The 27,921-nt window shown below is 36.6% G+C and overlaps 3 protein-coding genes across 3 annotated transcripts; all 3 read left to right on the top strand.

The window, feature by feature from the left end:
- Positions 1-710: 710 nt before the first annotated feature.
- On the top strand, positions 711-3,459 carry LOC144453127 (neurotrophin-4-like). The gene is made up of 2 exons (XM_078144405.1): positions 711-785; positions 1,717-3,459. The coding sequence occupies exons 1-2, from the start codon at positions 711-713 to the stop codon at positions 2,467-2,469; spliced, it is 828 nt and encodes a 275-aa protein (XP_078000531.1). The 3' UTR covers positions 2,470-3,459.
- An 8,173-nt stretch (positions 3,460-11,632) lies between these two features.
- On the top strand, positions 11,633-14,556 carry LOC144452805 (uncharacterized). Its single transcript, XM_078143962.1, has 3 exons — positions 11,633-11,706; positions 12,245-12,329; positions 12,837-14,556. The coding sequence occupies exons 2-3, from the start codon at positions 12,263-12,265 to the stop codon at positions 13,454-13,456; spliced, it is 687 nt and encodes a 228-aa protein (XP_078000088.1). The 5' UTR covers positions 11,633-11,706; positions 12,245-12,262; the 3' UTR covers positions 13,457-14,556.
- A 3,877-nt stretch (positions 14,557-18,433) lies between these two features.
- On the top strand, positions 18,434-24,397 carry LOC144452925 (uncharacterized). Its single transcript, XM_078144136.1, has 3 exons — positions 18,434-18,504; positions 22,385-22,469; positions 22,667-24,397. Exons 2-3 carry the CDS (start codon positions 22,403-22,405, stop codon positions 23,284-23,286), a joined length of 687 nt encoding a protein of 228 aa, XP_078000262.1. The 5' UTR covers positions 18,434-18,504; positions 22,385-22,402; the 3' UTR covers positions 23,287-24,397.
- The last annotated feature ends 3,524 nt before the right edge of the window (positions 24,398-27,921 follow it).

Raw genomic sequence — 27,921 nt, 5'->3', positions numbered from 1 at the left:
TGTTTTGACTAAATGTATCACAGCGTTGTTGTACGTAGTACTAGAAGATATGTACACAAACTTAGGGGGACTTATTAATCGTGATATTTAAAGATGTGATATGGTATGATATCATGTAGTGTGATGTAATGTGATGTGATATGATGTGATATCATGTAATGTGATGTAATGTAATGTGATGTGATGTGATGTGATATGTAATGTGATGTAATGTGATGTGATGTGATGTGATATGTAATGATATGTAATGTGATGTGATGTGATGTGATGTGGTGTGGTGTGGTGCGGTGCTATGTGATGTGATGTCATGCATGTATGATACGATGCGATGTGATGCGATGGAATTCGATGCGAGCTGTGCGGTCGGATGCGGTGTGGTGTGGTGTGATGTGGTGAGATAAGATGCGATGCGGTGCGACACGATGTGATGTGATAGGATTGGATTGGATACAAAACGAAACAATACCAACAGAATATATAGAAGGCCTGCCCATATTGAAATGTGACATTTCACACTATTGTTACATCGTGGTATCTCATAAATACTCGGGGAAATTCATTTTAGTTATGAGATGAACTAATATGTCACCAAACCCAAGTAATGATCCCATAGCAAACCTCCAATACCTTGTGTGAGTAGGTTAGGTCATTATATGATAGGTAAGTCCCTTAGTTCGCATTCATGATAAATCGACATCGCAACTAAGAGAATGACAACGATAGCTGCACTCTTCATTGTAATACTCTGTTGGGCACATATTGCTTTCGGCGTTCAGTTGGCAAAAGTACAGACAATCCAACTATTGAGTGTGTATTCATTGCCCCCCTAAACTATGCAAGGAATTGACATACCGAGAGCCACAAACACATTGCGCCTTGTTGTTTACGATACAGTCTTTGTATCCTGACATTTTTTGTGAAGTATTTGGTATAATGTAACTTTATATCACACCAGATTCATGGCGATGAATACATTGGATATAACCGTGTGGTATTTTTTTGTTGAAAGGTGGCAACTAAAGGTGACTTTTTAAAGAAGATTGTATTTTATCCAGAACTGAAGCTTTACAGCTAAAATGATGTTGGCTTGGTGTTTCACTCAGGTGAAATGACATCTAATACACACCCGCAGACTACTTCTAATGCAAAAGAAACAATTATATAGGCGCCGTACACAGTGGGGATGTAGAAGTAGTCAAGTTGAAATGTTGATTATCAGTTAGAAAATAAACAATTGTAGCCATTAATATCATCAAGTCCATGTGTAATGTTTTCATGAGAAGCCTGTTTTTACTGTACTGTGAACGAATAGCAATGCTTGTCAGTGTTCAATGTGATTAGGCAAAGGATCCTGCTGTGTTTATTGTGTCTCAGTTGTTGTCAGTCTAGAGTTGAAAGATGTCAAGTGTCAAAAACATAATGTCCCATGAGTGAAACACCAAGCCTACATCATTTAGCTATAACAAGTTGTTTGCTTGACGCATTGTACATATTAATGGTCTGGGGTTTTGTTTGTTGTTGTTGTTGTTGTTTTGTTTTGGGTTGTTATTTGTTTATGTTTTTGATTTGTTGGGTTTTTTTTGGGTTTTTTTTTTTTTTTGGTTTTTTTTTGGGGGGGGGTGGTGTTTGGTTGGGTTTTTTTTTTTTTTTTTGGTTGCATATATGTTCATTAGGTTGTAATGTTGATACATTTTTCTCTCTTTTCTTTTTTCACAGAAAATGATGAAACATTTGTTAGGAATTCTCGTTGTGCTGTGTGTGTGTTCGAATACTGCGGAGACAGCTCCTAAAAATAGGAGGACTCAGAGAAATGGTGATGAAAATATTGACGACGAGGTGGAAATCGGGGAAGATGTTTTGGGTGTACCGAAAATTGATTTTCCAAATCCTGCCGAAATATCTAGAAGTTTGCCGCCAGATTTCGCTTCGCATTTAGTAACATTTTCCACAGAAAAACCATCAGCGCCGCCATGGCCGATTACTGCCATGCCAGACGCAGACATTTTTGATGATAATACCGAAATAACTGAAACTTTCGGTAGGAGAAAGCGAAGACGGATCCAGAAGCACCCGGAAACTGCTGTGTGTGATAGCCAAAGCGGATGGGTGACCAAACAGCGGGCCAAAGACATTTATGGGCAAAATGTTACAGTTTTAGCTCGTTTTAGAACACATGACAATTCCACGGTAGGACAGTATTTTTACGAGACCACTTGTCAGCAAACTGGTGAGACAGCGCCCCCAAACAGTTGTAGGGGTATAGACAGTCACAGATATGACTCAACGTGCAAGGAGAAGAAAACGTGGTCGCGTGCCATGGTACGAACCTCGTACGGGACTTACGTCTGGGATTGGATTACCGTCAAAACGTCGTGTGCGTGTGCTCTCAGACGGAAACAAGACCCACTAATACGGACCACGAGGGACGCACTCTTATACGCTCTCCTAAATAAAAACTGGAGGAACTAAATAACATGACTTGTTACAAGGGGAATAAACTGGAGACAGGGGCAATACACTTACTTATTGTCGCAAACGCTCTGAACAAGACATCTGAAATGATTAATGTGTGTGTAATTCTCAAAATCAAAATATACCCCCACATTTTACTAGGACTCCAACAAATCTACAGAGAAACACTGCCTTATCCACATAATTATTGTTCAACGAGCCCACCTGCATTAAAGCCATCGTCTAAAGGCTTTACAACTGTGAGTGGTGATCCCAGCACTTAAAAAACTATTTGTACATGTATATACAAGTCCGAAACTAAAGAAATACTTTTTAAGTATATTAAACGTACAATCAACGTCATATCATAAACTCATCTTTCAGTGCCTATGGAGGTAGAAAGTCAAGTGTTATTTATCTAAGTTTTGTGGGAAACACTGAACATTTTAAATTCTATTTGGGTTATTCTTAGGCATTTAAAAAACATCATTTAGAAATACAATTAATGCTTTCACACGTGCACTGGCCAATTCAGCGTGTATTTGTTAACTACTGTATCATAATCTGTATCGCATATTCCGCATAATGAGTCAAAACGAGGCTAAGACTTTGTGTAAAGGCAAAAACAATGAAAACGTGGGTCTAGTGAACCTGAAGATTATGATTATGACACTAGCCTCGTTTTGGTTCAATGACGGCCATATTGATTACGTCACTAACCTCGTTTTGGTTCAGTGGCGGCCATATTGAGTGCTATGTTGATCATAATGATTTGTACAGATTAGATGGAACTGAATCATGATAAATCCAATTCAACTCTTACATAATGTTGTGCAATGTTTTTTTCTTTTCATCCAATGTCCCTGAAATTTCTACAAGATAGGTGAGTTCAGACTGCTGAGGACAGACTTTCTGCTGGGTCCTCATCCAGTAAGACACATCTTCATGCACTGAGAGAACTATTTCTACTAAATCGTTAGGAATATACTATCATTTTTTATCTTCAGTAGTTTTGTTTGTCATAAATATTGAAAAACATGTTCAATGAAAAAATGTCATGGTGACCCGACAATATCTACAAATATAGACTTGCATGTAATGCACTTAAGTTTCTAGATATTAATAATTCGGGGGGGGTGGTATTTGGAGGGGACAGCCTCGGGAACAAATATATGAACGTCTGAACTCAGCTACCTTATGCAGACATCTACAATCTTGAACTTGACTCGTCTGATACAGTTTGCAAATGCAATGACAGAAAACATCCAAACATGACAACATAGCTTTTATTACCTGTGTGAATGTAAAAATCCAAAATATGAACCCACTTGCTAGCTAGCTACACAAGAAAAAATGATCAGACAATTACAGAAGTCTAGATGGCGAGAAGACTCTTTTCATTTCATTAAATTTTCATTTGGAAATATAATGCATAATTTTTTTATGTAAGCTCAATAATGAATTATCCAAAAACATCCGGTCCAGAGTGGTCAAATTGCAAAAACACCAACCCACACTCATATAAACACACGAGAGAGAGAGAGAGAGAGAGAGAGAGAGAGAGAGAGAGAGAGAGAGAGAGAGAGAGAGAGAGAGAGAGAGAGAGAGAGAGAGAGTAATCGATGAAATAAGGAGACACTATTTGCTCAACTTATCATGGTGTTCCCCCTACAACGTGAAACTCCAAGTAGCAACTAGTAACTCCTGATTCTCTCACTTATACTCTATGCCATGCCGCCCTGCTTTATATTTCATTAAGCAATGTCCTCCCAGTGAGACACTTTATATACATAAGTCATTTTATCGGGGAACAACATGTATAGCGCCCCCACTGGCTCTACGTTCCAAGAAAAGGTTAGATGGTTGAAGTCTGGGCGACACACCTTGTCAAAATGTATCTTAGTATCGCCCCCACATTCCCACTCCTTGAGAAAGTATTAGTTTCCATGTCAACGTAACAGACATGTGCGTTCTTCCTTGGACAATCACGGTCAGTACGACTATCGAACTAGCTACAAGACAGTGGTACCTTATATGAGCTTTTTTTTCAAGTACCAAATTTTCACCAACTTTGAAGGTATTCTCCAGAATTCAACCCTATCGAAAAAAAGATATATCTTTCCTCCTGGCTCATCATACACAAATATCGGTCCATGTAACCGTCTATATGCGCCGACTGTACTCATCAGTACAGATGATGTAATCTTGCTGTGTGTGGATACCGACTGAGAATCAACGATATTGGGAGTTTAAGAGCGAATAATATTGCATGTGAGACAAAAATTACCCAAACGGTCCATCCCTTCCCAGACCCAATTGTTCATATAAAGAGACTAATGAAACCCCAAAAACGTATCTATGCTTTGTTTTCCTACGCTTTCAATTGTTGAGGAACGTACTGACTATGGCTTCCATCTTATTACAAATTTGTAACGACAAACATAAAAAAAAACTTTGGAAAAAAGATCGGGTTGTACCACAGTCTATGGTTGTACATACATGTACAACAATGTTACATGCGGTCCAGGCCTAGCACTAGCACTTTTCCTGTAATAGGGTTTGCTGAAAACAAAATAAACAAGCAAACATACAATCTAACTACGTCGTACGTCGATCTGTCGAAAATACGTAGAAAGCTATGAACGAGGGTGAAGGACTGGAACTCAACAAAATTATCATCTTCAACGAGAGTAGAATTAAATGATTTGCTCTAGATAAGAAATGATACTACCATATCAGTTATCTTAAATTACCATCCGACAAAAATTGGTCTTTTATTAGACTATAAGATATTTAGCAGTGTCGCTCCGCTATGAGATTGGCCGATGTGTGAGGGCGCCCTGTCACGGCGTATCCTGCAGACTGTCATTGATATCATAGACCCTCCAAGTGTCTTTGTTTATATGCAGTATGTGAAATATCAACGAATGATGACTATCGGTTACCAAACTTCACCGCTGATGGCGCACTTCATAACAAAGCGAGAGTCTACGTCTAGTTCCACTGTGTTCAAAATATGAGTCAAAACGTTCAAAATTGTCATTACTTTCCCGATTTTTATTTCATATTACTGGCGCTAATATAATTATATCATTCTCCAATATTTTTCTTCATTCAGCCGGACAATACTCGTGACCTAAGGGGGTTTGTCACTACGAGTCACCAAAGGCCACTTAGGCCATTCATATTTTCCCTGGCTGAACGAAGAAATATTTTGGGGAACAAGATCTAGTAATTGTTTAACAATACATACATGTACATAAATATCCCCCCTTTCTGTTACCAGAATTACGAGACCTATACGAATACGCTGTGGAACAATGTGAAACATCTCCTAGCAACAACAAAATGTATGTAAATAAACAAACATTTTTTCCGACGTAAGGCCAAATAAAAAAAGTTTTTTGGTTCCGGTTACCCGACCCCCACCTATTTTTTCATGCCGACCCTAAACCTCTTTTACGTCTTCGAGAAAAATAATAATAAAATCGTGAAAATCGTGTGAAGTCTCGGAAGAAATAGTGGGTGCGGAAACTGACATCAACTTAAAAAAAACAATATAAAACTATTCTTCCAATCTGTAATGATCGTACATCTGATAGGAAGAAATAAACAATACTACAGTTGGTTTAATCCAAAATTTAAAATAGATATTTATTTCTCAACACTATGGCCACTTTTAGTAACACTAGCAGATATTGTAGTCAGCTGGAGGTCTACATTAACTCAAGAATTAATAACGGGATATAGGTTAATATGTTTGTTTACTTTAAAAAATGTAATGAAAGTAGTTTGTTAATATGAGAACATAAATCACCCAGGCATTGTCAGATAAACACAGATACGGGAAATACATTTAATAACTATTGGACTATGACTAGTAGATCTACAAATAATCTTCTCAATTTCGATTTTAAATCATTACTATAGTGAAATATTGAAATGAGTTTATCATAAGGCTTAGAGGGGGTGTCATTAAATTGGAAGGACCCAATAAATTGCGGGTTTTATCATACTAATAGGAATATTGAAATATTGGTAAAATTATCTAGTAATTACTATCATTAGTAAAATGGAAAAAACATGCCACAAAATTCACCATTTATACATTGCGCTGTCGAAAAGTATGCTAAATCTTTATTGAAAATAGTTGTCATCCTACCAATTAGCTGTCTACTTGTCGTTCTGTGTAATACTGTTTGGCATCCATATGTAAATATTACAAGTAGATGCATGTAAATTAAAAAAAATGATGGTAAGACTGTATTGAAAGAGTTGCAGAAAAACGCTGACAAAATAGTCAATCTAACTTGTAAATCACACCTAACGTTTCAAGAATTAAATGTTGAGCTCTAAAGCAGGGGGTTAAGGTAAAACATGTTTCTACACCTCCGGTACGTGTTAGTAGTCGGTCCGTGCAATTAAAGATTCAATGATTGTCCCCAGGCATGGACGAAAGTGTTTTCTGTTTGTTGACAAACGCAATGCAAACAATGTGTACACTGACTTGATATCCATGTGTAAACAGCAGAAATAAATGGTATGTTCAGCAGTAGTCTTTCACGCATTTAGTGAAGATTTAATGCTAATTATCCATTACTAGATCTTAACACAACGTTAACATTCACTTTGGCCTATTTGCAAAACGCCTCAACTCATGATCACTTGCGGAAAACAAAGAAAAAAGTTGAAAAAGGGATTTACGTAAATTATGTAAATCTCTGCTCAGATACAAACTTGAAGTTTTGTTTTACCGTCTATTGAGTTCCGTCACCCTTTGACCCCAGTGCGCATGTGTGTGTGTGTGTGTGTGTGAATAGGGCAACTGCTGGACTGGAAACGTTTGCCAACAAATTCAGTTGATGACTAGCTATGATCATGCAAGCGTTAACGTTACTAAGAACACTAACATACTGGGAAATAGTCTAATAGGTATAAACATTATGATTCAAGGCAACGTGGAAACGAAATAAACATATATAGACATTGTCACGGATTGATCTAAACTGTACGAGAGTGTTACACCCTAGTCTAGTTCATATACGGTATTGTTACGATTTACACCTCAACTCACATCGTCTAGTTCCTATACGATATCGTTACGATTGACAACAATCTTCAACCTGTGGACCTGATGTAACAACACGATGAATCAGAGTATTGTAACTGTCATAAAGACGTAACATAAACATAAACGCCGCCTTTCTTCTCAAAACATAGAGAGAGAATAACTGAATTGAAAACAAACATCCTAGATGCACTGGCAGAACTTGGAAGCCGTATCAGCCTCCGGAACGCAATTGTGCAGAGATAGGCGCTAGTAAACTCTCCTGTTTTCCGTATGTCTATTTTCAGCGACATTTTAGTGTCAAACATACTCCCTAGGTAAATACTGTCATAGACTGGATAAAGTTGAACAAGCTTCGCTCGTCCCTATAACCTTACGAGACAGTCTGTGATACTGTCTGTATACGACAATGAAAAAGACGGGTTCGTGGCCTGCCCACAAGCGATCACACTGATCTGGTCTGGCTGCATTAGCCAAAGACGAGAATGACCCCCGCCTCCTGCATAGGAACTGTCCCTATCCGAGGCCTCACGTGGCATACCAAAACTTATGGGTATACCTCTACCTAATCCCCTACTGAATCGTGTAGCACTCATAGACTGGCCAGAGTCAGCACCAACCAGTAGTCCTTCACTTTCCATTTTACTCTGCTTTCGCTGAGCTGGAGTTATACTATACACACCACTATCTCTGAACTGAATATCTGTGTCAACCACCGTACCGTCTACTCTACTTCCGGTGCTCGGGGTTTCTGCCATATCCGCACTCACACAAGAACGATCAAACAGGGACCCCACCGAACACAGAATAAGTATTGAAGCAGAGATACCAGTCACACCAATGTTACTCTGATAGGGAATGGTCCACCTATCAGGCCAAAGTGGCTGTCCAAAGCAACGATGACTGTGACCGATTATCCCCGCACGCCCCACAATCACACAATAGCCCAAACACACAATTGGCAAGAAACCTCCTCAGCAAATGAACAAAGCCAAGCGTCTCTGTACATTAAACGCTAAAATATCCCAACGATAAGCCACCAAATGTCATAGACTGGATAAAGTTGAACAAGCTTCGCTCGTCCCTATAACCTTATGCTGTGATACTGTCTGTATGCGACAATGAAAAAGACGGGTTCGTGGCCTGCCCACAAGCGAAGGAGTACTTCGGCTAACAGGACTAAAACAGGATTCGCACCTACGTCCACCGATTAACGGTTTCCCTACCTACAACTGTATGATCATAGATCTTGGTCAGATCAATTCAAGGGGCTATAGATTTTACTACCAGCCAGAGCTCAGACAACGGGTTGCTGTCACTTCGTCCTCCATGCGCTAAATCAATGGAATTTTCCAGAGACTCCCAGAATGCTTAGCAGCCTCCGGGTAAACAATGACGTCATTACGAACATCTCCTGAAGTTTACAACATAATACTAGTCAGACAACTTTTTGGCCGCACTTCTTACTTCATAAGTTAGAACTTTTTATGACAATTATACTCCATAGGCCAAACTGTGATATTTGATTGGCTAAATCCAACCATAATTATCGAAATGAAACGATACAATGACAAACTCCTATTAACTCGTTTTAATTTGATGGGATATTAAATTGTAGTTGTTAGAATAAATTAGGGTTTGAGGACAATTCATCATATATGTTATTTAAATGAGTCATTAGCAATATTTAGTTTATTTGCTATGTATTGACAGTTTTATATATTTTCTCATAAATTCTTTCAATGAGCTCTCCTGGTGTTTTAATTTAACTCGTACGTATCGACATTGGTGTAAAATACTCCCTAGGTAAGTGCTTATTCAATACCTTGTGCACCTTTGTGGCCTCAGTACTTCACACGTCAGTATACGGGGCCATTACTGTAACACTCTCCATAGGCCACACTGGGATGTCAAAAATGTTTGATTGGCTAAATCCAACCGTCCTTATCAAAATGAAATGATACAATAACAAACTCCTATTATGTCATTTTAATAAACAAACACAAAAGTAACAATATTCTCTTTAATATAAATTAAATTGTTGGGGTATTAAGTTGTTTTTGATAGAATAAATTAGTTTGAGGACATTTCCTCGTATATGATAATTAAATAAGTTATTATCAATATTTAGTTTATTTGTGTTGGCAGGGACTGGTATTTTCTGTCTCTTCCTTCAAGGACATTCCCCTACAAACTCTTCATTTGTATAAACATACTACCAAACCAGAGTTACTATAGAGTTTCAATAACACAGCATAGTAATCGTTACGTTTCACATGAGGATGTTTGTTACAAATTACATCAAACAAGGTACAGTCACTGATAGCTCTCAAACATATAAACAAAATTATACATTGTATCTCATTGTGAACACAAATCAACATCGCTGTCAGATGAAACAAGGAAGATTCAAAGGAAAAACGTTATTATTGTTCACAGTGAGATAAAATGTAACATTTCATGTGTGTGGTGCTATCAGTATTTGTTGTGTCATTTCAGATGTGAGATGTAAAAAAAAACATACTGCTTAATTTAATCTCTATAGTCACTCTGGTTTGGTAGTAAAAAAATATCATGCCGCCTAATTGAAACTCTATAGTCACTCTGGTTTGGTAGTAAAATCATTGCGCTGCCTAGTTAAAACTACATAGTCACTCTGGTTTGGTAGTATTTCCATTCAGTATTACTAATGGTTACAGATATCACAACATGCATCACGATACAAAAGGCGAGTTTAGTATAACATCCATTGTTTTGAAATAGCTGTCACTGAAATAATAAACTTCATCTTTCTGCCACATTTTCATTACCTTATCTACCGTATTAATTATATTACGATTGCAAAATACTTTGAGATAAATAAATAACTCTTATTTTTATTTATAGGGGCACAAGTTGGATTGAAAATGTTTTGGGACTTCAGTTTTTTTGCATCTTCAATATATACTACACAGTATTGTAGAGTGTATGTACTTGTAGAAATTGTTCAAACCAAGTAAAACAATGATATTGAGCTATATGTACTCTACAATTAGTATTACACAGACAAACTCTTTCTATCTCCCTCCCTCCCTCCCTTCTTCTTCTTCTCTCTATCTCTCGCTGTCTGTCTGTCTGTCTCCGTCTCCGTCTCTCTCTCTCTCTCTCTCTCTCTCTCTCTCTCTCTCTCTCTCTCTCTCTCTCTCTCTCTCTCTCTCTCTCTCTCTCTCTCTCTCTCTCTCTCTCTACATTGAAGGTATTTTGTAATGTCGCACTAATTAGCTCTTGCGTCACGAAAGGGTTCTAATTACTAAAGTGTAACATTTTATCTGTTCAGACTTTGCCAAACTATCATCAGTTTAATTTTGCTTTATCCCTATGTGATAAGTACCCAAATACACATGAGCATACCTACCTACCTACCTCCATCCATCCATCCATCCATCCATCCACGAATGCATGTATACACACACATATACATACATACATACATACATACATACATACATACATACATACATACATACATACTATACGTACGTACGTACATACATACATACATACATACATACATACATACATACATACACACACACACACATACATACATACATACATACATACATACATACATACATACATACACACACACACACACACACATACATACATACATACATACATACATACATACATACTTACTTATTTACTTACTTAATTAATTAGTTAGTTAGTTAGTTAGTTAGTTAGTTAGTTAGTTAGTTAGTCTGTCTGTCAGTCAGTCAGTCAGTCAGTCAATCAATCAGTCAGTCAGTCAGTTAGTTAGTTCACTGTACTAGTTAAATATAGATACACACATATGTAAAGTTGTATCAATCAAGTGGACAGGAGTCAGATATATACATTCATCATGTACTATTACTAAACATGCATCACATATTAAAATTGTTTCTATTTAAATTAATTTTCTTTTTGCAAATGGACTATAATTGCTTGGTGAAGAGAAAAATATTAACTGTGTCCTTTTCCAGTTATCCAACATGATTGTGTTGTGACGTCAATCAATCATAATTATATTTCAATGAATCAATAAAGTGAACGCCACTCAGGTGTATAAATATGGGGATAGTTGGTGTTCGATTCACAGGCTGGTATCGAAAGTACCGTCGTTACATCGCTGTAAACAGTATCCTGAGTGTCGTATTAAGGTGAGTGTGTATGTCTAAGGTTGATTCATGTCGTTTTCTCTTTTTATACATCTCGTTTCAGTTTAGCTTTCACCAGTTGTGTGTCATACAAACCCATAGGAGCCAATATGAAATTCCATGTTGTACACTAAACAGGAAATTGATTTCTTACTGCATTATTATGTCTCTTACTGCTACAGTGTGTCTCTTACTGCTACACTGCCTCTTACTGCTACAGTGTCTCTTACTGCTACACTGTGTCTCTTACTGCTACAGTGTGTCTCTTACTGCTACATTGTGTCTCTTACTGCTACAGTGTGTCTCTTACTGCTACATTGTGTCTCTTACTGCTACATTGTGTCTCTTACTGCTACATTGTGTCTCTCACTGCCACACTCTGTCTCTTACTGCTACACTGTCTCTTACAGTGTGTCTCTTACTGCACTGCTTTTTTATTTGGCTTTATACGTAACTGCCAGGGAGAGATCAATATGATAAAGTTTCAAGTTAAAATAAAATGCTCGACTAAGTGAATTATCCTATCTAACCTTTCCTTCAGAGATTATCCAAGGTCAAAATGAAGTTATTGACGGGGTTATTCATTGCCCTGGTTGTGCTTTGCTTCGGACGCCAAAGCGAGGCAGGTAAGTTGCAATTACATTCCCTTTCAATACACTGTTGGTTTATTGGAACGCCACCATGCATAAATATAATATGGGAAGCGCCGTACACATGCGCAGACTGGGCGTGACGTACTGATTTCTTGTCTTAATCTAACAAAATACAATGAAATGAAATGAAACGAAACGAGGTAACTGTGATTTATAACTACAAACCTCTTCCTCAACTAACAAACTAATTATTAATTTTATTTCAAGTTATTTTTACAAACAAAAACTTGGCCTATGGCTGTTTCACATCGCATTTCCAATCAATGAAACATAGTAAAGTTGTTTCAATAATTAAAAGTAAAAAGGTCAACTAATTTCTCATCAATATGGCCATTTTAACTGAATATTGACATGCATAGCGTAGCCTCGACAAGAATCGAGGCGTGTGAACATCTTATACGAAAGTATTTAGTGGTAACATTATTTTTATTGTTTGTTTGTTTGTTTGACATGTTTATTTACGTGTGTTTCATTCCCTAGCTGGTGATGTAATTAGCGTAAACTGTGACCAAAGCTTGTCACATTGGGACTTCGAAAACGGAAAATGGGGCGAATCCATTCCTGAGTGTTGCTGCGCAATCAGTATGACCGTCATAGCAGAAGGTTTGATCTATGGTGTTGGTCCAGACAACTCTGTTTATAAGAAGACATCGTTCGATGAGGGTGCCTGGGAAGGTCCGATATCAGGTAGTTGCTGTGTGAAGGATGTTGACATTACAAAGGAAGGTATAGTGATCGGCATATCAACTGACAACAAAGTAGTCGTCAATTACGGTTCGGAAACGTACTACAGGTGGCGCGAGATTAAAGGCGGCAGTGGAATGCAGGGTCTGGCAGTCCAGGCGTCTGGTAGAATACTTGCAGTCACCAAGAAAGGCAAGTTGAAGAAAAGAAAGAATCTTTCCAGCGACTGGAAGAACTTCGATACTACTGGTGGAAAGGTGATTGACGTGTCTGAGCAGAGCGACGGTACTATCATTGGTGTTACTCCAGATCATGGCCTTACAATACTGGGTCCTGATGATGTATGGGGTCCAGAGATACCAAACAGCCAGTGTGTGACGGCAGTGGTCACAGAAAACGGTGCCATCACAGAATAAACTTCACGCTATGTATACGCAGCTAAGAAGAAGCTGAAATTCAGAATTTTTACTAATTATTTGGGAACGGTTCTAGGTGGTTTCTGAAACATGATCAACAATTCTGGTGCACACGCCTCTCTGTATACAGTTATACAATTCTAAGGACGTCGACATGAAAACAACGTGAATGTAAAAAAATTGAAATTGACAAAACCCGTGTAACTATAACATGCAAATAAAATATCACCATCAGTCTATGGACAATAAATTTTATAATTTTAACAATTATTACCAAAACTGGATAACGTAAACAAGACCCTGACTCTTTATGCGTTAATTACGTCTGCAATGATCCAAACTAAATTACGAAACCCATCGCTTATGTAAATTTCTCCAGTCCGTCTTTTCCAAATAAGCGTCCATGAGTATATTTTCGACGTTTGTAAAATCAATTTCCCCTTCAAGTGTGTTATTGACGTATTTTTCGCTTCGTGGCCAGGACTGAGGTATAGGTGACGCGGAAAGTATGGCTGAAATCTGATTGGTTACTACTCCGTGTCAAATCAGGTCATATGCATTATAGTAACAGTATAGCTGAAATCTATTTGGTTAAAAAAAACTACTTCGGTCATGTGTATATTAGTAAGAGTATAGCTGAAATCTGACTGGGTACTACTTAGTGCCACACCGGGAAATAATTTGCTGACAGAAAATTCCAGTTTAAGTTTATGTTGGAAGTATTTCATTGGATATAAAAGTGTGATTTATTTTTTTTATTCCAATATATTGGTACGCCTCTAACCAAATTCACAAATGAATCAACAGTTGTAATTGTCAACACATAGAGTATGGACTTAGTAATGTGTTTATTATTTACACCTTCAACAAATCACCATGGAGATCAATTATCACACACTTCATAAGTCTCAAGGTACACCATAATGACCTCAAATGTCTACATGGTATATAGTTACACAGTGAAAACACCAGAATACGTTAATTATGTGTTGTTGTTATTGTTGCTTTTTATTGTTGTTGTCATGGTAACCATCATACCTTTACTATGTGTAATCCTGATTTATTTTAGGGTCAGTGGGAAATAAAATACTTGCAAAACAGTTTTGATGTATATGTATGTATGTATGTATGTATGTATGTATGTAAGGGTTGATTTATATCCCTCTTAGATCACCATTCTCCATGAAGAAAAAGGTCTAATTCACCATTCACATTATATCCAGATATTAATTCACGTTCACAAACAATCTCGTGTGAACTTTCCAATATCAAACATACAATTTTGTCATAGTTTGACCAGCAATTATTATGTGTAGGAACAAAAAAAACTTAATATCACCCTTACAGAAGGCATTCACTTTAAATCTGTTAGTGAGATTCGTTTACTTATCAGCATATAGTTATTTTGTATATTATGTAAAGTTATAATCAGCATATTCAAATTTGACAATATTTTTATACAAAAATATGGAGGTTATTGTTCCTTTGATTTGCATTACAGTCAGAAATCAATTTAGCATGTTTGTCATCAAACCCCTCTCCTGTAAAGGGAATCAATGGGCGTTAATGAATTAGTAATTAGCATATACAAGGCATTTCCTTTTCCGAATCTCCCATGCCAGTGCAAGTGATATGTAGTTGACGATGTCTCGAAATAACTAATTACATATGCTGCACCTTTTAAAATTGTTGGAGCCTGTTAATGGGACTTGTCACATTGGTCATCTTTGGAAATACCTAATTAACTAAATAGATATTATCAAAGACGGTCTGGTAACTTGAGCTTCTCTTTTGATATCATATACAGCAGAACGATCAATGCTATATAGATCTTAGCAACTACATATTGTATGAAATATCAATCTTATAGTATAATGATCTTTATGCATCTAACCAACAACTTTGTAAAAGTCACTACGTATATATCACCGGATCACTGTGTACTTCTAATACCATTGTATGCCGTATTATCCTTACTGATATCATACATACATACATACAGTCAGCTTAGGAGGAACACAGTTGTCCCATGCATTTTTTTGTATTATAAGCCGAATTTAATTATACTGAGAGAGCTAGTCCTCTAGGGCACTGAAGCATTAACGGGATTTCCATGTATGTCACTATTCTCCTCACCAAACTGAACCACCAATCTCTTTGTTATCAATCCACACAAACATGACATTCCCTGAACTCATACTTTCGACAGATATCAGTATTAAATGGGGTGTTTGATTTATCTTTACGCGCTGTTATAATGATAATATTGATAGAATTGAATCAGAAAATTTAAGATGCGACAATGTAATTGTCCTCCAATCTGGCTCGCAATCAGACATTTTTGTGACTAAAAAATCCAAATTAGCGGTTTGTCTCATTGATAACTTTGGACATGAATCAAGTTATACTTACAGGTCATTTCCATCATTAAAATTACCAATATCATTTAATAAATAAATATCATTTTAAAACTCACTAAATATACCAATTTCACAAATGCCCTTAGATGTTGGTCAAAAATAACAGCTGATATAATGCAGTCATTGGCTTCATACTTTATTTGAACCCTGAACTCATGGTGTCACCTCATTCATTTATTGAACAGTGTACATATCCTGTTTCAAACATTGGTTTTAGAATAGATCACTCTGTGATAGGGGACATAAGGTTATGCTATTATTTCACTGTAGTGTATGTGTGACACGACTGACTTTGTAAACTCTACCGGGTGCGATTTACATTATGCATTATCAGATCTACATGTTTGTGTTTCTCAGATTGAAAGTCTGCAAAATGTATATGCAATAAGTGAAATATTAATATCCATGTGTTTTCACAGCAGATAATGAGTACTTAGAAGTCATGAATATTTATTCACAGGCAAATCATTAGGAATGGTAGATGTTGGATTTTTTGGTGCATTATTATGATCACAAAAGTATATAAATTCTGTCACTATATTTATTATATCTGGTTATATCATGACATAGCATGACACGACATAGCATAAATGCAGTCATCGATTCTACATGTTATAAATATGACATTCAGTTGCCTATACATTGTTAATTTGCCTACTAAAAATAGCGTCTTGGCGTTGTAGCACAGCTGTAAAAAGTAATGTTTATCCACATGCTGATCCATGCTAGGTAGAGGTGTTCATTTCCTCAATGGCTATCCAGTTGTCTCTCAAGCCCTGTTGTTATCTTTGTAATATATCATAATATGGCTGTTGCTATGGGCGTTGTCATGATACTAAAAATATTTGCATACATTGTTTTGAATGTTCGTTCACTTGGCTATGAATCGCTGATATTTGCGATACACATCATCACATGGCTGGTGCTATGGGCGTGATCTTGTCTCTAGGTATATTTGCATTCATTCTTTGAATATTTATGCATTTGTCTATTCAATCCCTGTTGTTTTAGTAGTCATGTATAGCTAACTAAATTGAACAAAGGCATGCGGATTCTCGAAAATGAATAGAACATGTGAAATTTTAAAATAAAGCAATTTATCTTTATGGTTTACATGTCTATACTAGTTAATGACCTTTGAACTGTCATCACAATATGATGGGCCTGCATGATATTACTTACGCCAAACCATCAATCATAACGACACAACACCTGTCATAAGTCACCATCCTTATTGCTGGAAGGCCAGTCGTTAATGACTCTCCATCTGGTTGTTTCTTTCATCTCATTCACATGCCCCATTTAGACAAATTACACATAAAGAGAAACACATATGCACAACGCAAGATATAACAGCCAAGCTGATACTAGCCATATTGTACTTGAAAAGATAGACTATGATCATGTAGAATGAATACAAATAAAGAGAATTACCCAAAATGACTAATTGTGGCAACCAGATAATCACGACTTCTTCCTAACCGAATAATAATAACATGTATAAAGTAAAATGGGATTTAAAACAAGTCGATCAGTGCCTTAATATCTGCAAACATATGTTAGGACTGGTTAACCAACCCAATGAAGACATATTTATAAAAATGTGTCTGTGACAGGCAGAAATTGGCTTGAGTTTGATAATTGTCAAAATCAAGCTCAAAGGTCAAGGTCTTAAAAGATAGATATATGATAATATACGGGCAGACACTTGAACTGAGTCTCTAGGTATTACAGTTTTTGAGTTATGCATTGAAAATTGGTGTGGCCGCCATTCAATCAAATTTGCATACATCAAAAAACAAAGCGACGTGCATATGTCCTATATGATATACCATCTTTGTGCCAGGTTTGAAAGAAATCAGATATTGCACGTCTTAGAAATGATGTATAATGGATGGACAGACGGACGGACAGACAGACGGGGCCCATTATACATTTTATTGTAATAGTTCCCCCCGGGGACTAATAAGGAGATAAGTAACTTGTGTTTATGAACAAACATGTTATTGTATGCCGAGTATCAACATACCGCTTTGCATGTTCATTTATATACTTATTAACTCTTGTTTAGCATGTATGTAACAAGGAAGGTATTCAATGTACATGTTGAAAGGAATGTATTCAAGTACTTTTCCATCTCAATACCTAACGATAAACATCTTATTGACAGGGGTGTTAAAATGTATACTTAATGTACGTTACATGTATTCAGTGTCCTTAATTAAAGAATGTAAATAACCTGTATGAATTTCGGAAACAATAGTTGAACAAATTGGTGAGATTTGCCCGAACTGATGGTTCTAATACCTGAGAATACAAATTATGGTGAGTTGCGGGATATTCAGATAACCATGTCAACTTTTTTTTTGTAAATTAATGCTAAAAATAGCACTTTTCGTGCATACACAAAGAAACATGTGTTCAGATAATATCCGATACCAGGAGAAAAGTGTTAAGTGAGGTGAAGTCTCTAAAAATAGTTACGGTGTGGGAGGTGACATAGAGTCATCATATCATAATTTATCAGTGTGATAAAATGACAAAAGGAAAGTTAACGAATGGAAATTTCATTTCAACCGACGGTCACTACACATCGAAGACAATTGCGTTATCATTGTGATTCATAAGGTAAGGACACAGTCAAAACTATTAACGTTAATTTATCAGCTTTTTTGTGTTGGTAATATTTTATAGAGAGACATTACATGCTTTTTAAACCAGGGAAGTCTTATTTTATCTATAAAGCAAGGCCCTTGGACAGGGCCATTCGGCTAGGCTGAGCTCAACAAAAAGTATCTACCGTTAGAGTAATGATTGTTTCGCTTCTGTTTGTTAATTCTCCAAAATGCTGATCAATATATTAACTGATTGTACGTTTAAGGAAGTTTCACTATTCATTTACAGGGTAGACCTTGATTATTCTCCTTCAGAGTATGTATTTTTTTCGTGACTCGTAATCCATTGCAGAATAAATTGTAGTTTTAAATTAATACAGTGCACTATGTTTTACAAAACTATGCAACTTTGAAATTGATATTTGTGTATAGTAAGGTTATGTCATGTTTTTGTCTATCTGTCTGTCTGTCTGTCTGTCTGTCTGTCTGTCTGTCTGTCTGTCCATATGTATTATGTATGTATGTATGTGTTAAATGTTCCTTAATATTTGATGAATTTGAACTGTGTATTCATGAGACATAAATACAAAAACTGATTACTATGTAATATTGTTCGATAATATCAGGGCCATAGCCTGACCAAAATTGCCGGGGGTGCAATCATGCATTTAAAATTTAGACAGGTAGCTAATTTATATAAATTTGCATGTAATTTACATTATATATATTTTAGCATACGCAATTAAATATCACATGTAAGGCCAGAAACAAATTTAAAAAGCTGTTCAACGGGCAACCTAACCCATCACATTAATAGGTAGGTCGATTTTTTTTCACAATGCTTGACAGGATGTAAAAACAAACCGTATATAATGATAGGAAGACATTTCAGGGTGAGTTTATATACAACGTATTCAGTCATTTGGATTTTATCTCTTGCAATTTGTCTGCATAGCATTCGATTTCCATCCTTTCTAGTTAGAAAATTTACACAATTTACGGTTAAACAAATGTTGTAGCTCCTCTCACCATATACCTCCTCTCAAAAAATGTTAAGCCCCGCCAAATGAAACTCAAGCATTATTTTAGCCACCCCTTCTGCCACCTACACTACAGTGGAGATATAAAATTATATGGTACAATGATACATTAAAATAATAGTGATAGCCAACTACAATAATACTCCGAACGAGATTACTTTACAAAGGATGTGGATTTCACATGCATAAGGTGATGTCTCATAATGAGCTCTAACCTATACAGGGGCGTACTTAGCCAGCCGCCTTCCATGGAGAAAGACAATTATCACCTTGATTGCTACTGATTGGAAGACGACATCGGTACCTGTAACGATGAAAAAAATGAAAATAAGTAAATGTAGGAGGCCATTTAGAGGCATAACATATCAAACCATAGACATAATTTAAAGTCTTACAATGCTTGAATATGGTATGAAAATACTAGAATTGAGATAATTATGCTATGCAGTACATATTATCTGGAAATGTACTCTATTTTGCGAATGTGTACTTGGTAAATGACTTCCTGAAGTTTAATTTGGTTCCAAAAAATCCCGAATAAAGAGTAAAACATTTCAAGACTTTAAGACTATCAGACTTTTGATGGCCTAATGACTGCTCAGCTCACTTCCGATGGTCGTAAACATTTGCTCAATTCTTTTTAGTTGGATATGCAACAGTTTAATTTAATCTCAATTCATGCTTGTATGCATCACCAGAGTCAAGTAAACCACTGTATAAGATATTACATAATTTGGAATACACTCAAACGTATATTATGACATGTACTATTCAGAAAATATGAAGAAATCTCCTTCATTTTTTACGCAAAGTGTGCATTTTACTGACATAGGTTGTTCCAGTAAAGCTTTTTGTTTGTTTTTTCAACAAATTTTCCCAGTTCCAAAGCGAAATCAGACTTGACTTTTCAGAATTTACAATATCGACACCATACTCTGTAAATACTGCCATCTATTAGGTACTTGCTGTCTTCACTGGTATCGATGTCCATCCACTCAATTGTTCAGGCCATCATGCCATATTTACATCTTTAAATTTTCCAGACTGTGACGATCGATTTTTTTTATGCCACCACATTTGAAACGTCGCCTGCTCTCTCGTTGTGATTGGCGGGTTGTTCATCATTTCTATCACTCATATACTTCGCTTACTAGCTGGAGAACAAAAATGGGTTATTTGTCGTTTACCCATACTGGAACCGGTGGTTCTCCGCTGTGTAGACTGTTTGTTGTATTATGTACAATTGTCACAGTGATGATTTGAGGAGAGCCGTTGAACTAAAATCTTTAAAAAGCACCAATATCAGGGGCAAACGGGAGTACCCAATAAAAAACCAGAGAGGGGCAAACTTGTGTCGAAGTCAAAGGCTTGCCGACATGGTCCTGTACAACAACAACAACAACCTAACAATTTCTGTACACTGCTCGTGTGAATGGTCGTCAATTGCTATCTAATGGAAGTGTCAATCAAAATTAACGTCAACAACATTGTCTGTTTTCATATGTTTTGATACATTCGGAGTCTGAGTAAGTCAGTCAGGATGTTTAGTCTACACTGCGAAATATGAATTACAACCATTGCAGGCATTATTTAGAAACGCCCGTGATCAGAACGTCGTTTTGTCAGTGTTGGACAATGAAAACTTGCTTTGAAGGTGCCGAAAAAGTCTACTTCTTATCACTATCAAACTCATGTAGGTTGACGCGGGTGACTCTCTAATCAGTTTGTTTATGTCGGTGTGAAAGTTTGTCATGATGCACTTAAAAACATAAAATTCGAGTGTAAGCTTATTTATTATTTTTTTAGTTTGGCACTAAAAATCGAATTCGATGATTAGTAGGCGTATGCAATGTTCCAAACCAGTACACACATGCTTTAACAAGTTATACCAGTAAAATAAGTTCATCTGACATGTGTATACATGAAACTTGTCTCATTCTGATTACGAGTATGCAAATTTTCTCTCAGCTATGCATGGCCACAACACGCAGCAAGATATTAAACTCACACAGTACACTAGCGATATTCCAGTCTGCACTGAATAACATCAGAGAACGTTAACATGGGGCTTCCATACAAATATTTATTCATTACTTTGAATATAGCTTAACATTTGTTTTTACACATAACACTAAATACATAAATATGTCAGCGTTACAGAATTGGAAGTTTGTGGATGTGACAAAACAACTGGAATGTGTCCACTAGGTAGTTTTTTAGTAGCGGAGAAAATGTATGTCCACGTCACTACAGTAAAAAATGGTGTGGACAAAATTGTATGAAATTGGTGAATTGGGCAGTTGGTACATACATGTGCGATACCTAAGCGCATCTGTCCTGAAATTATTATCTATTTTTTTTTAGTATCTTTCAGTGTTAATAATATATTGGCATTTTTCGGTAATTACACGCGGTGGCCATACAAAAGAAAGTAGTCGTTTCTGGTCAGGAAATGTTGACTAAAGTGGTGTGAGGATGCGAATTTGTTTTTAATTGTTCATGATTAGTTCTGCAGCTGTCTTCCCTGAAGTAACAATTAATACTCGTTGGTCACTATACTTCTGTAACAATTAATGAGGTGTAAAAGAAGTAAATGAAGACAATTATGTGATTCAGAAGTAGACAAACACAATATGCAGACTGTGCTGTTATAGGCTGATGACATCGTTTCTCTCTGGAATGTGATTTTTAAAAAGTAACCAAAGATACTTTGGCAGGCAAGTGTACAGGGAAATAGACTATGGTTTTATTTGGCTTTATATGTAACTGCCAGGGAGAGATCAATATGATAAAGTTTCAAGTTAAAATAAAATGTTCGACTAAGTGAATTATCCTATCTAACCTTTACTTCAGAGATTATCCAAGGTCAAAATGAAGTTATTGACTGGGTTATCCATTGCCATGGTTGTGCTTTGCTTCGGATGCCATAGCGAGGCAGGTAAGTTGCAATTACATTCCCTTGCAAATATACTGTATATTGGAATGTCACCATGCATAAATATATGGGAAGCGCCGTACACATGCGCAGACTGGGCGTGATATACTGATTCCTTGTCTTTTCATATTATTTGTTTGTTTGTTTGTTTGTTTGTTTGTTTGTTTGACATGTTTGTTTACGTATGTTTTATTCCATAGCTGGTGATGTAATTAGCGTAAACTGTGACCAAAGCTTGTCACATTGGGACTTCGAAAACGGAAAATGGGGCGAATCCATTCCTGGGTGTTGCTGCGCCATCAGTATGACCATCATAGCAGAAGGTGTGATCTATGGTGTTGGTCCAGACAACTCTGTTTATAAGAAGACATCGTTCGATGAAGGTGCCTGGGAAGGTCCGATATCAGGTAGTTGCTGTGTGAAGGATGTTGACATCACAGCCGGAGGTATAGTGATCGGCATATCAACCGACAACAAAGTGGTCGCCAATTACGGTTCGGAAAAGTACTACAGGTGGCGCGAGATTAAAGGCGGCAGTGGAATGCAGGGTCTGACAGTCCAGGCGTCTGGTAGAATACTTGGCGTCACCAAGAAAGGCAACTTGATGAAATTGAAGAATCTTTTCAGCGACTGGAAGAACTACGATACATCTGGTGGAAAGGTGATTGACGTGTCTGAGCAGAGCGACGGTTCTATCATTGGTGTTACTCCAAATCATGGCCTTACAATACTGGGTCCTGATAATGTATGGGGTCCAGAGATACCAAACAGCCAGTGTGTGAACACAGTGGTCACAGAAAATGGTACCATCACACAATAAACTTCATGATATGTGTACGAAGTGAAGAAGAAGCTAAAATTCAGAGTTTTTACCAATTATTTGGGAACGGTGTTATGTGGTTTCCTAAACATAATCAATAATTCTGGTGCACACGCCTCTCTGTATACAGTTATACAATTCTAAGGACATGAAAATAACGTGAATGTAAAAACGGGCAAGTTGTGAAATTGAGAAAACTCGTGTAACTATAACATGCAAATAAAATATCACCATCAGTCTATGGACAATACATTTTATAATTTTAACAATTATTACCAAAACTGGATAACGTAAACATGACCCCGAATCTTTATGCGTTAATTACGTCTGCAATGATCCAAACTAAATTACGAAACCCACTGCTAATCATTTAATTTGTGTAAATTTCTCCAGTCATCCTTTTCCAAATAAGAGTTCATGAGTATATTTTGTTTAATCAATTTCCCCTTCAAGTGTGTTATTTGACGTATTTTTCACTTCGTGGCCAGGACTGAGGTATAGGTGACGCGGAAAGTATGGCTGAAATCTGATTGGTTACTACTCCGTGTCAAATCAGGTCATATGCATAATAGTAACAGTATAGCTGGAATCTATTTGGTTAAAAAGACTACTTCGGTCATGTGTATATTAGTAAGAGTATAGCTGAAATCTGACTGGGTACTACTTAGTGCCACACCGGGAAATAATTTGCTGACAGAAAATTCCAGTTTAAGTTTATGTTGGAAGTATTTCATTGGATATAAAAGTGTGATTTATTTTTTTTATTCCAATATATTGGTACGCCTCTAACCAAATTCACAAATGAATCAAAATATGTTAGTTGTAATTGTCACCACTTTGAGTGTGGACTTATTACATGGGTTTATTATTTACACCTTCAACAAATCACCATGGATATCAATTATCAGCATTATCATAAATCTCAAGGTACACCACAATGACCTCAAGGGTCTACATGGTATATAGTTACACAGAGAAAACACCAGAATACGTTGATTATGTGTTGATGTTGTTGTTTTTGTTTTTGTTTTTGTTTTTGTTGTTGCTTTTTATTGTTGGCATGGTAATCATACTTTTACTATGTGTAATCCTGATGTTATTTTAGGGTCAGTGGGAAATAAAATACTTGCAAAACAGTTTTGATATACTTTATGTATGTACATGTATGTATGTATGTATGTATGTATGTATGTATGTATGTATGTATTTATGTATGTATGTATGTATGTATGTATGTATGTATGTTTGTATTATTTAAAGGGGGATTTATAACCCTCTTAGAATACTATTCTCTGGGAAGTAAAAGCTGTAATTCACCATTCACAATTATATCCAGATATTAATTCACCGTTCACAAACAATCTCGTGTGAACTTACCAATATCAAACATACAATTTTGTCATAGTTTGTCTAGTCTTAGAATGTTAACATTACGTACAGTGCATTGGTTAGTAGTGTAGATCAGGGACGTGTGCACATGAGTTAACATTATTTGTTATTTCATAGCTGTAGATCAAACTTGAAAAATAGAGTTCATATTCAACAAAGTGACCTGACCTTGTTGTCGTATCCTTCGAATTCATGAATACAAAAGCCTCAGGTGTATAGGCTTTACCCCCATCGCTTTCAGGCACTTCGTTCCTTTTCTGATGAAACAAACCACTAACACAATATATGGAAGCCCCAAATGTCATGTTATGAAGAGCAGATATCACCTAGCGGCCAGGGTGTCGGCAAATCATACCGAGTAACCTCAATTTAGTGGTGACCATCACAGAAGAGGTAGGCATCATTTTTGTTACTGAGCGGATCAAGGGGTGTCTTATTTTCTACATTGAGTTGTTGTTCTCCAAAACAAATTAAACTCTCAGCTCAGCAGCAGCCATTAACCATGAATGCATTCGTTCGATGAACATATAATCATCAAGTCAGTGAGTACAATATACAATGCCAACCCAAACTTGCCCTCCCAGCCAGATGTAAAATCTGAACGTTTCCTTAAATTTATCAAGAAAAATGCAAGGCTGCAGTATTTTTAAGGTGATTAGTGAGAAAAATGAAAACAATTAATATGATATCATTTGTGTGTATTAATGAAGCAAATAGTTTAGAATACCAATAGATTATTTTGCACCTGATACTATTACTACCATGTATCACAATTCTCCTCAAATGGAATATGGTTTTATGGTTTACATCTACTGAGGCGAGATTTTAGACACTCTGTTGCAATACATTTGCGATGGTAGATTTACTGTAAAGTTTCGGTATGCCTATAAAACAATGGCTCAGTTTAGTTATAGGTATGCCCATTGAGTTCAGGTACACGGACATCATGCTTGGAATCACAACTGAATATAGACACGTTCACAAATCTACTGTAATTATCATGCAAAGTTGTTTATTTACTCACAGAAATTACTAAAAACCAGAACCTTTTTTTACGACGTCGTTCATTTTATTGCAGTTCTCGCGTGACTTAATCAATTCAACGATACTTGATATGAATAACCTCACGTTATGCTGTTTTGTAATCTTGTTGGCGATTTCTGTTCCATTTTAAATAGAGTCAGTGGTAAGATCACATTCCCGTTGTATTACGTGTGATTAAATATGAAGAAGTGACGGCTGAAATATAAAAAAGACGAAACATTAGAATTCATGAAGTGGGTTTCGATATATAGTGTCCATAACATACAAACAGTCGTGCATACGAATATACAGACAGACAGACAGACAGACAGACAGACAGACAGACAGACAGACAGATAAGCAGACAGACAAATAACCCTACCTTATATGTGGTAACAATTATTATACTCAACTCACAGATAATCGGTTTTGACCTTTGGTTCTATCACATAAGCCTGATGGACAGCATAGAATACGACTATACAGGACACCATTGAAGAAAGCAATAAATGTCTCACATATTCCAACCATCAGTGTAAAAGCACCCACAGTACGTCGATTGTTCTGGAATAGATTATACAGTAAAACATTATCATTTTTATCAAACGTTCTCAACTGGGCTGACTTGAGTGTAATATGGTTCAAATCATTCATGGAATGTCACCATTTATTAACAAATGATATGGCAGACAGACAGACAGACCGACCGACCGACCGACCGACCGACAGACAGACAGACAGACAGACAGACAGACAGACAGACAGACAGACAGACAGACAGACAGACAGACAGACAGACAGACAGACAGACAGACAGACAGACAGACAGACAGACAACTAAAAGCATGGCATAACCTTCTTTAGGTGAAAATGATAGTTTATAATACTGATACCTGATAACAACCAGGTAAAATCTGTCGAGTAGTTGAATCCCATGGCCAGCAATCATTCTGATGTTCATGATCAATTGCCCAAGCCATCACTATAACAACAGCTGTACTACAGTACAGTGCAGACAGAAAGGAAAGTATCAATGCAGCCATTATCTACAGAGACAACGAGTGTACAATAATTTGTAATTTGACAGGGAGCATAAACCTGAATTTGGGGAGGGTGTAATCATATTAGAATGTACATTCAATGCTCTGCTTACTGAAGCATGCCAAATCTGCCAAAGTCATTAGCGTAATTAAAGATTTTTAGGGAGTATCTTAAGAATACATAACTTTCAAATTTGATATAATTCGATACATTTGATACACTATACGAGAAGCCATATTTGACCATGTCTTTCCACTGGGGTAAAGCTTGAGCAGAGAATTTGTAAATGTGGTGACTATGAGATAAAGTTCCACCTTTGACTTAATTTACCCCCGTGATCTCTCCCCTGGGGTTGTAGGCAGTCAAAAGTGGTACTGCGTCTCATACTTCCCCTGGAGAGAAGTGGTGGTTAGATGGGTCACAGGTAGGGTAAAGACGGATAAATTAGACTTTTCGTGTAGTGATGTAATGCTGCATCTTTCAATTATTATGATTAATTTTCATAATTAATGGTTTTTTGACAATAAAGCTATATCTGAAGAAGTCACGATTCAAATTTACAAATCTTTTCCTGAAATACAGTTTTTACAATGTACTGAGTTACAAACAGAGACGGACTATATTGTTTCACATTGTTTAATCAAGTAAAAATAGACAGTTTGAGAGATAATTATTTCTTTCATTAAAAATTAAAAATTAATAACCAATTCTCATCTGTAAGATACAAAATCGTATACATATTTACCGTATCGTTTGTCTTACGTCTGTGTGCCTTCATCCCAAAAAATCCAGCAAGGAATGCCTAGAACCGAAATAAAAATAGTAAATCTATCATTGGCATACATACACTATGCTAGTCTCTGGGCTTTTGAATAAATATTATATTTGAATAAAATGTATTTTAAAATATGCACTGTACGAAAGGCAAATTTCACCATGTTTTTCCACCCGGTCTAAAGCTTTAGCAAAGGATGTGTAAATGAGATTAGTATGAGACAAAGTTCTACCTTTGACTTAATTTACCCACGTCGATCTCTCAACTGGGGCTGTAGATAGTCGAAAGTGGTTCTGAGTCCCGTACTACCTCTGGACAGAGATGGTGGTTAGGTGGATCATAGATTGAGTAAAGGTGCTGGATAAATCACATATTGAACATATATGATATACAGTAAATGGTAGGCA

This window comes from Glandiceps talaboti, chromosome 23, assembly GCF_964340395.1.
Source record: "Glandiceps talaboti chromosome 23, keGlaTala1.1, whole genome shotgun sequence".
NCBI classification, from domain to species: domain Eukaryota; kingdom Metazoa; phylum Hemichordata; class Enteropneusta; family Spengelidae; genus Glandiceps; species Glandiceps talaboti.
The sequence above is the reverse complement of the archived record's forward strand: the minus strand, read 5'-3'. Positions and strand labels throughout refer to the sequence as shown.

Excerpts from the sequence above, each read along its gene's own strand:
- LOC144452925 (XM_078144136.1), top strand. The coding sequence starts at position 22,403 with ATGAAGTTATTGACTGGGTTATCCATTGCCATGGTTGTGCTTTGCTTC. Across the intron at positions 22,470-22,666 it reads CGGATGCCATAGCGAGGCAG|CTGGTGATGTAATTAGCGTA; the intron begins GTAAGTTGCAAT and ends TTTATTCCATAG.
- LOC144453127 (XM_078144405.1), top strand. The coding sequence starts at position 711 with ATGACAACGATAGCTGCACTCTTCATTGTAATACTCTGTTGGGCACAT. Across the intron at positions 786-1,716 it reads TCGGCGTTCAGTTGGCAAAA|AAAATGATGAAACATTTGTT; the intron begins GTACAGACAATC and ends CTTTTTTCACAG.
- LOC144452805 (XM_078143962.1), top strand. The coding sequence starts at position 12,263 with ATGAAGTTATTGACGGGGTTATTCATTGCCCTGGTTGTGCTTTGCTTC. Across the intron at positions 12,330-12,836 it reads CGGACGCCAAAGCGAGGCAG|CTGGTGATGTAATTAGCGTA; the intron begins GTAAGTTGCAAT and ends TTCATTCCCTAG.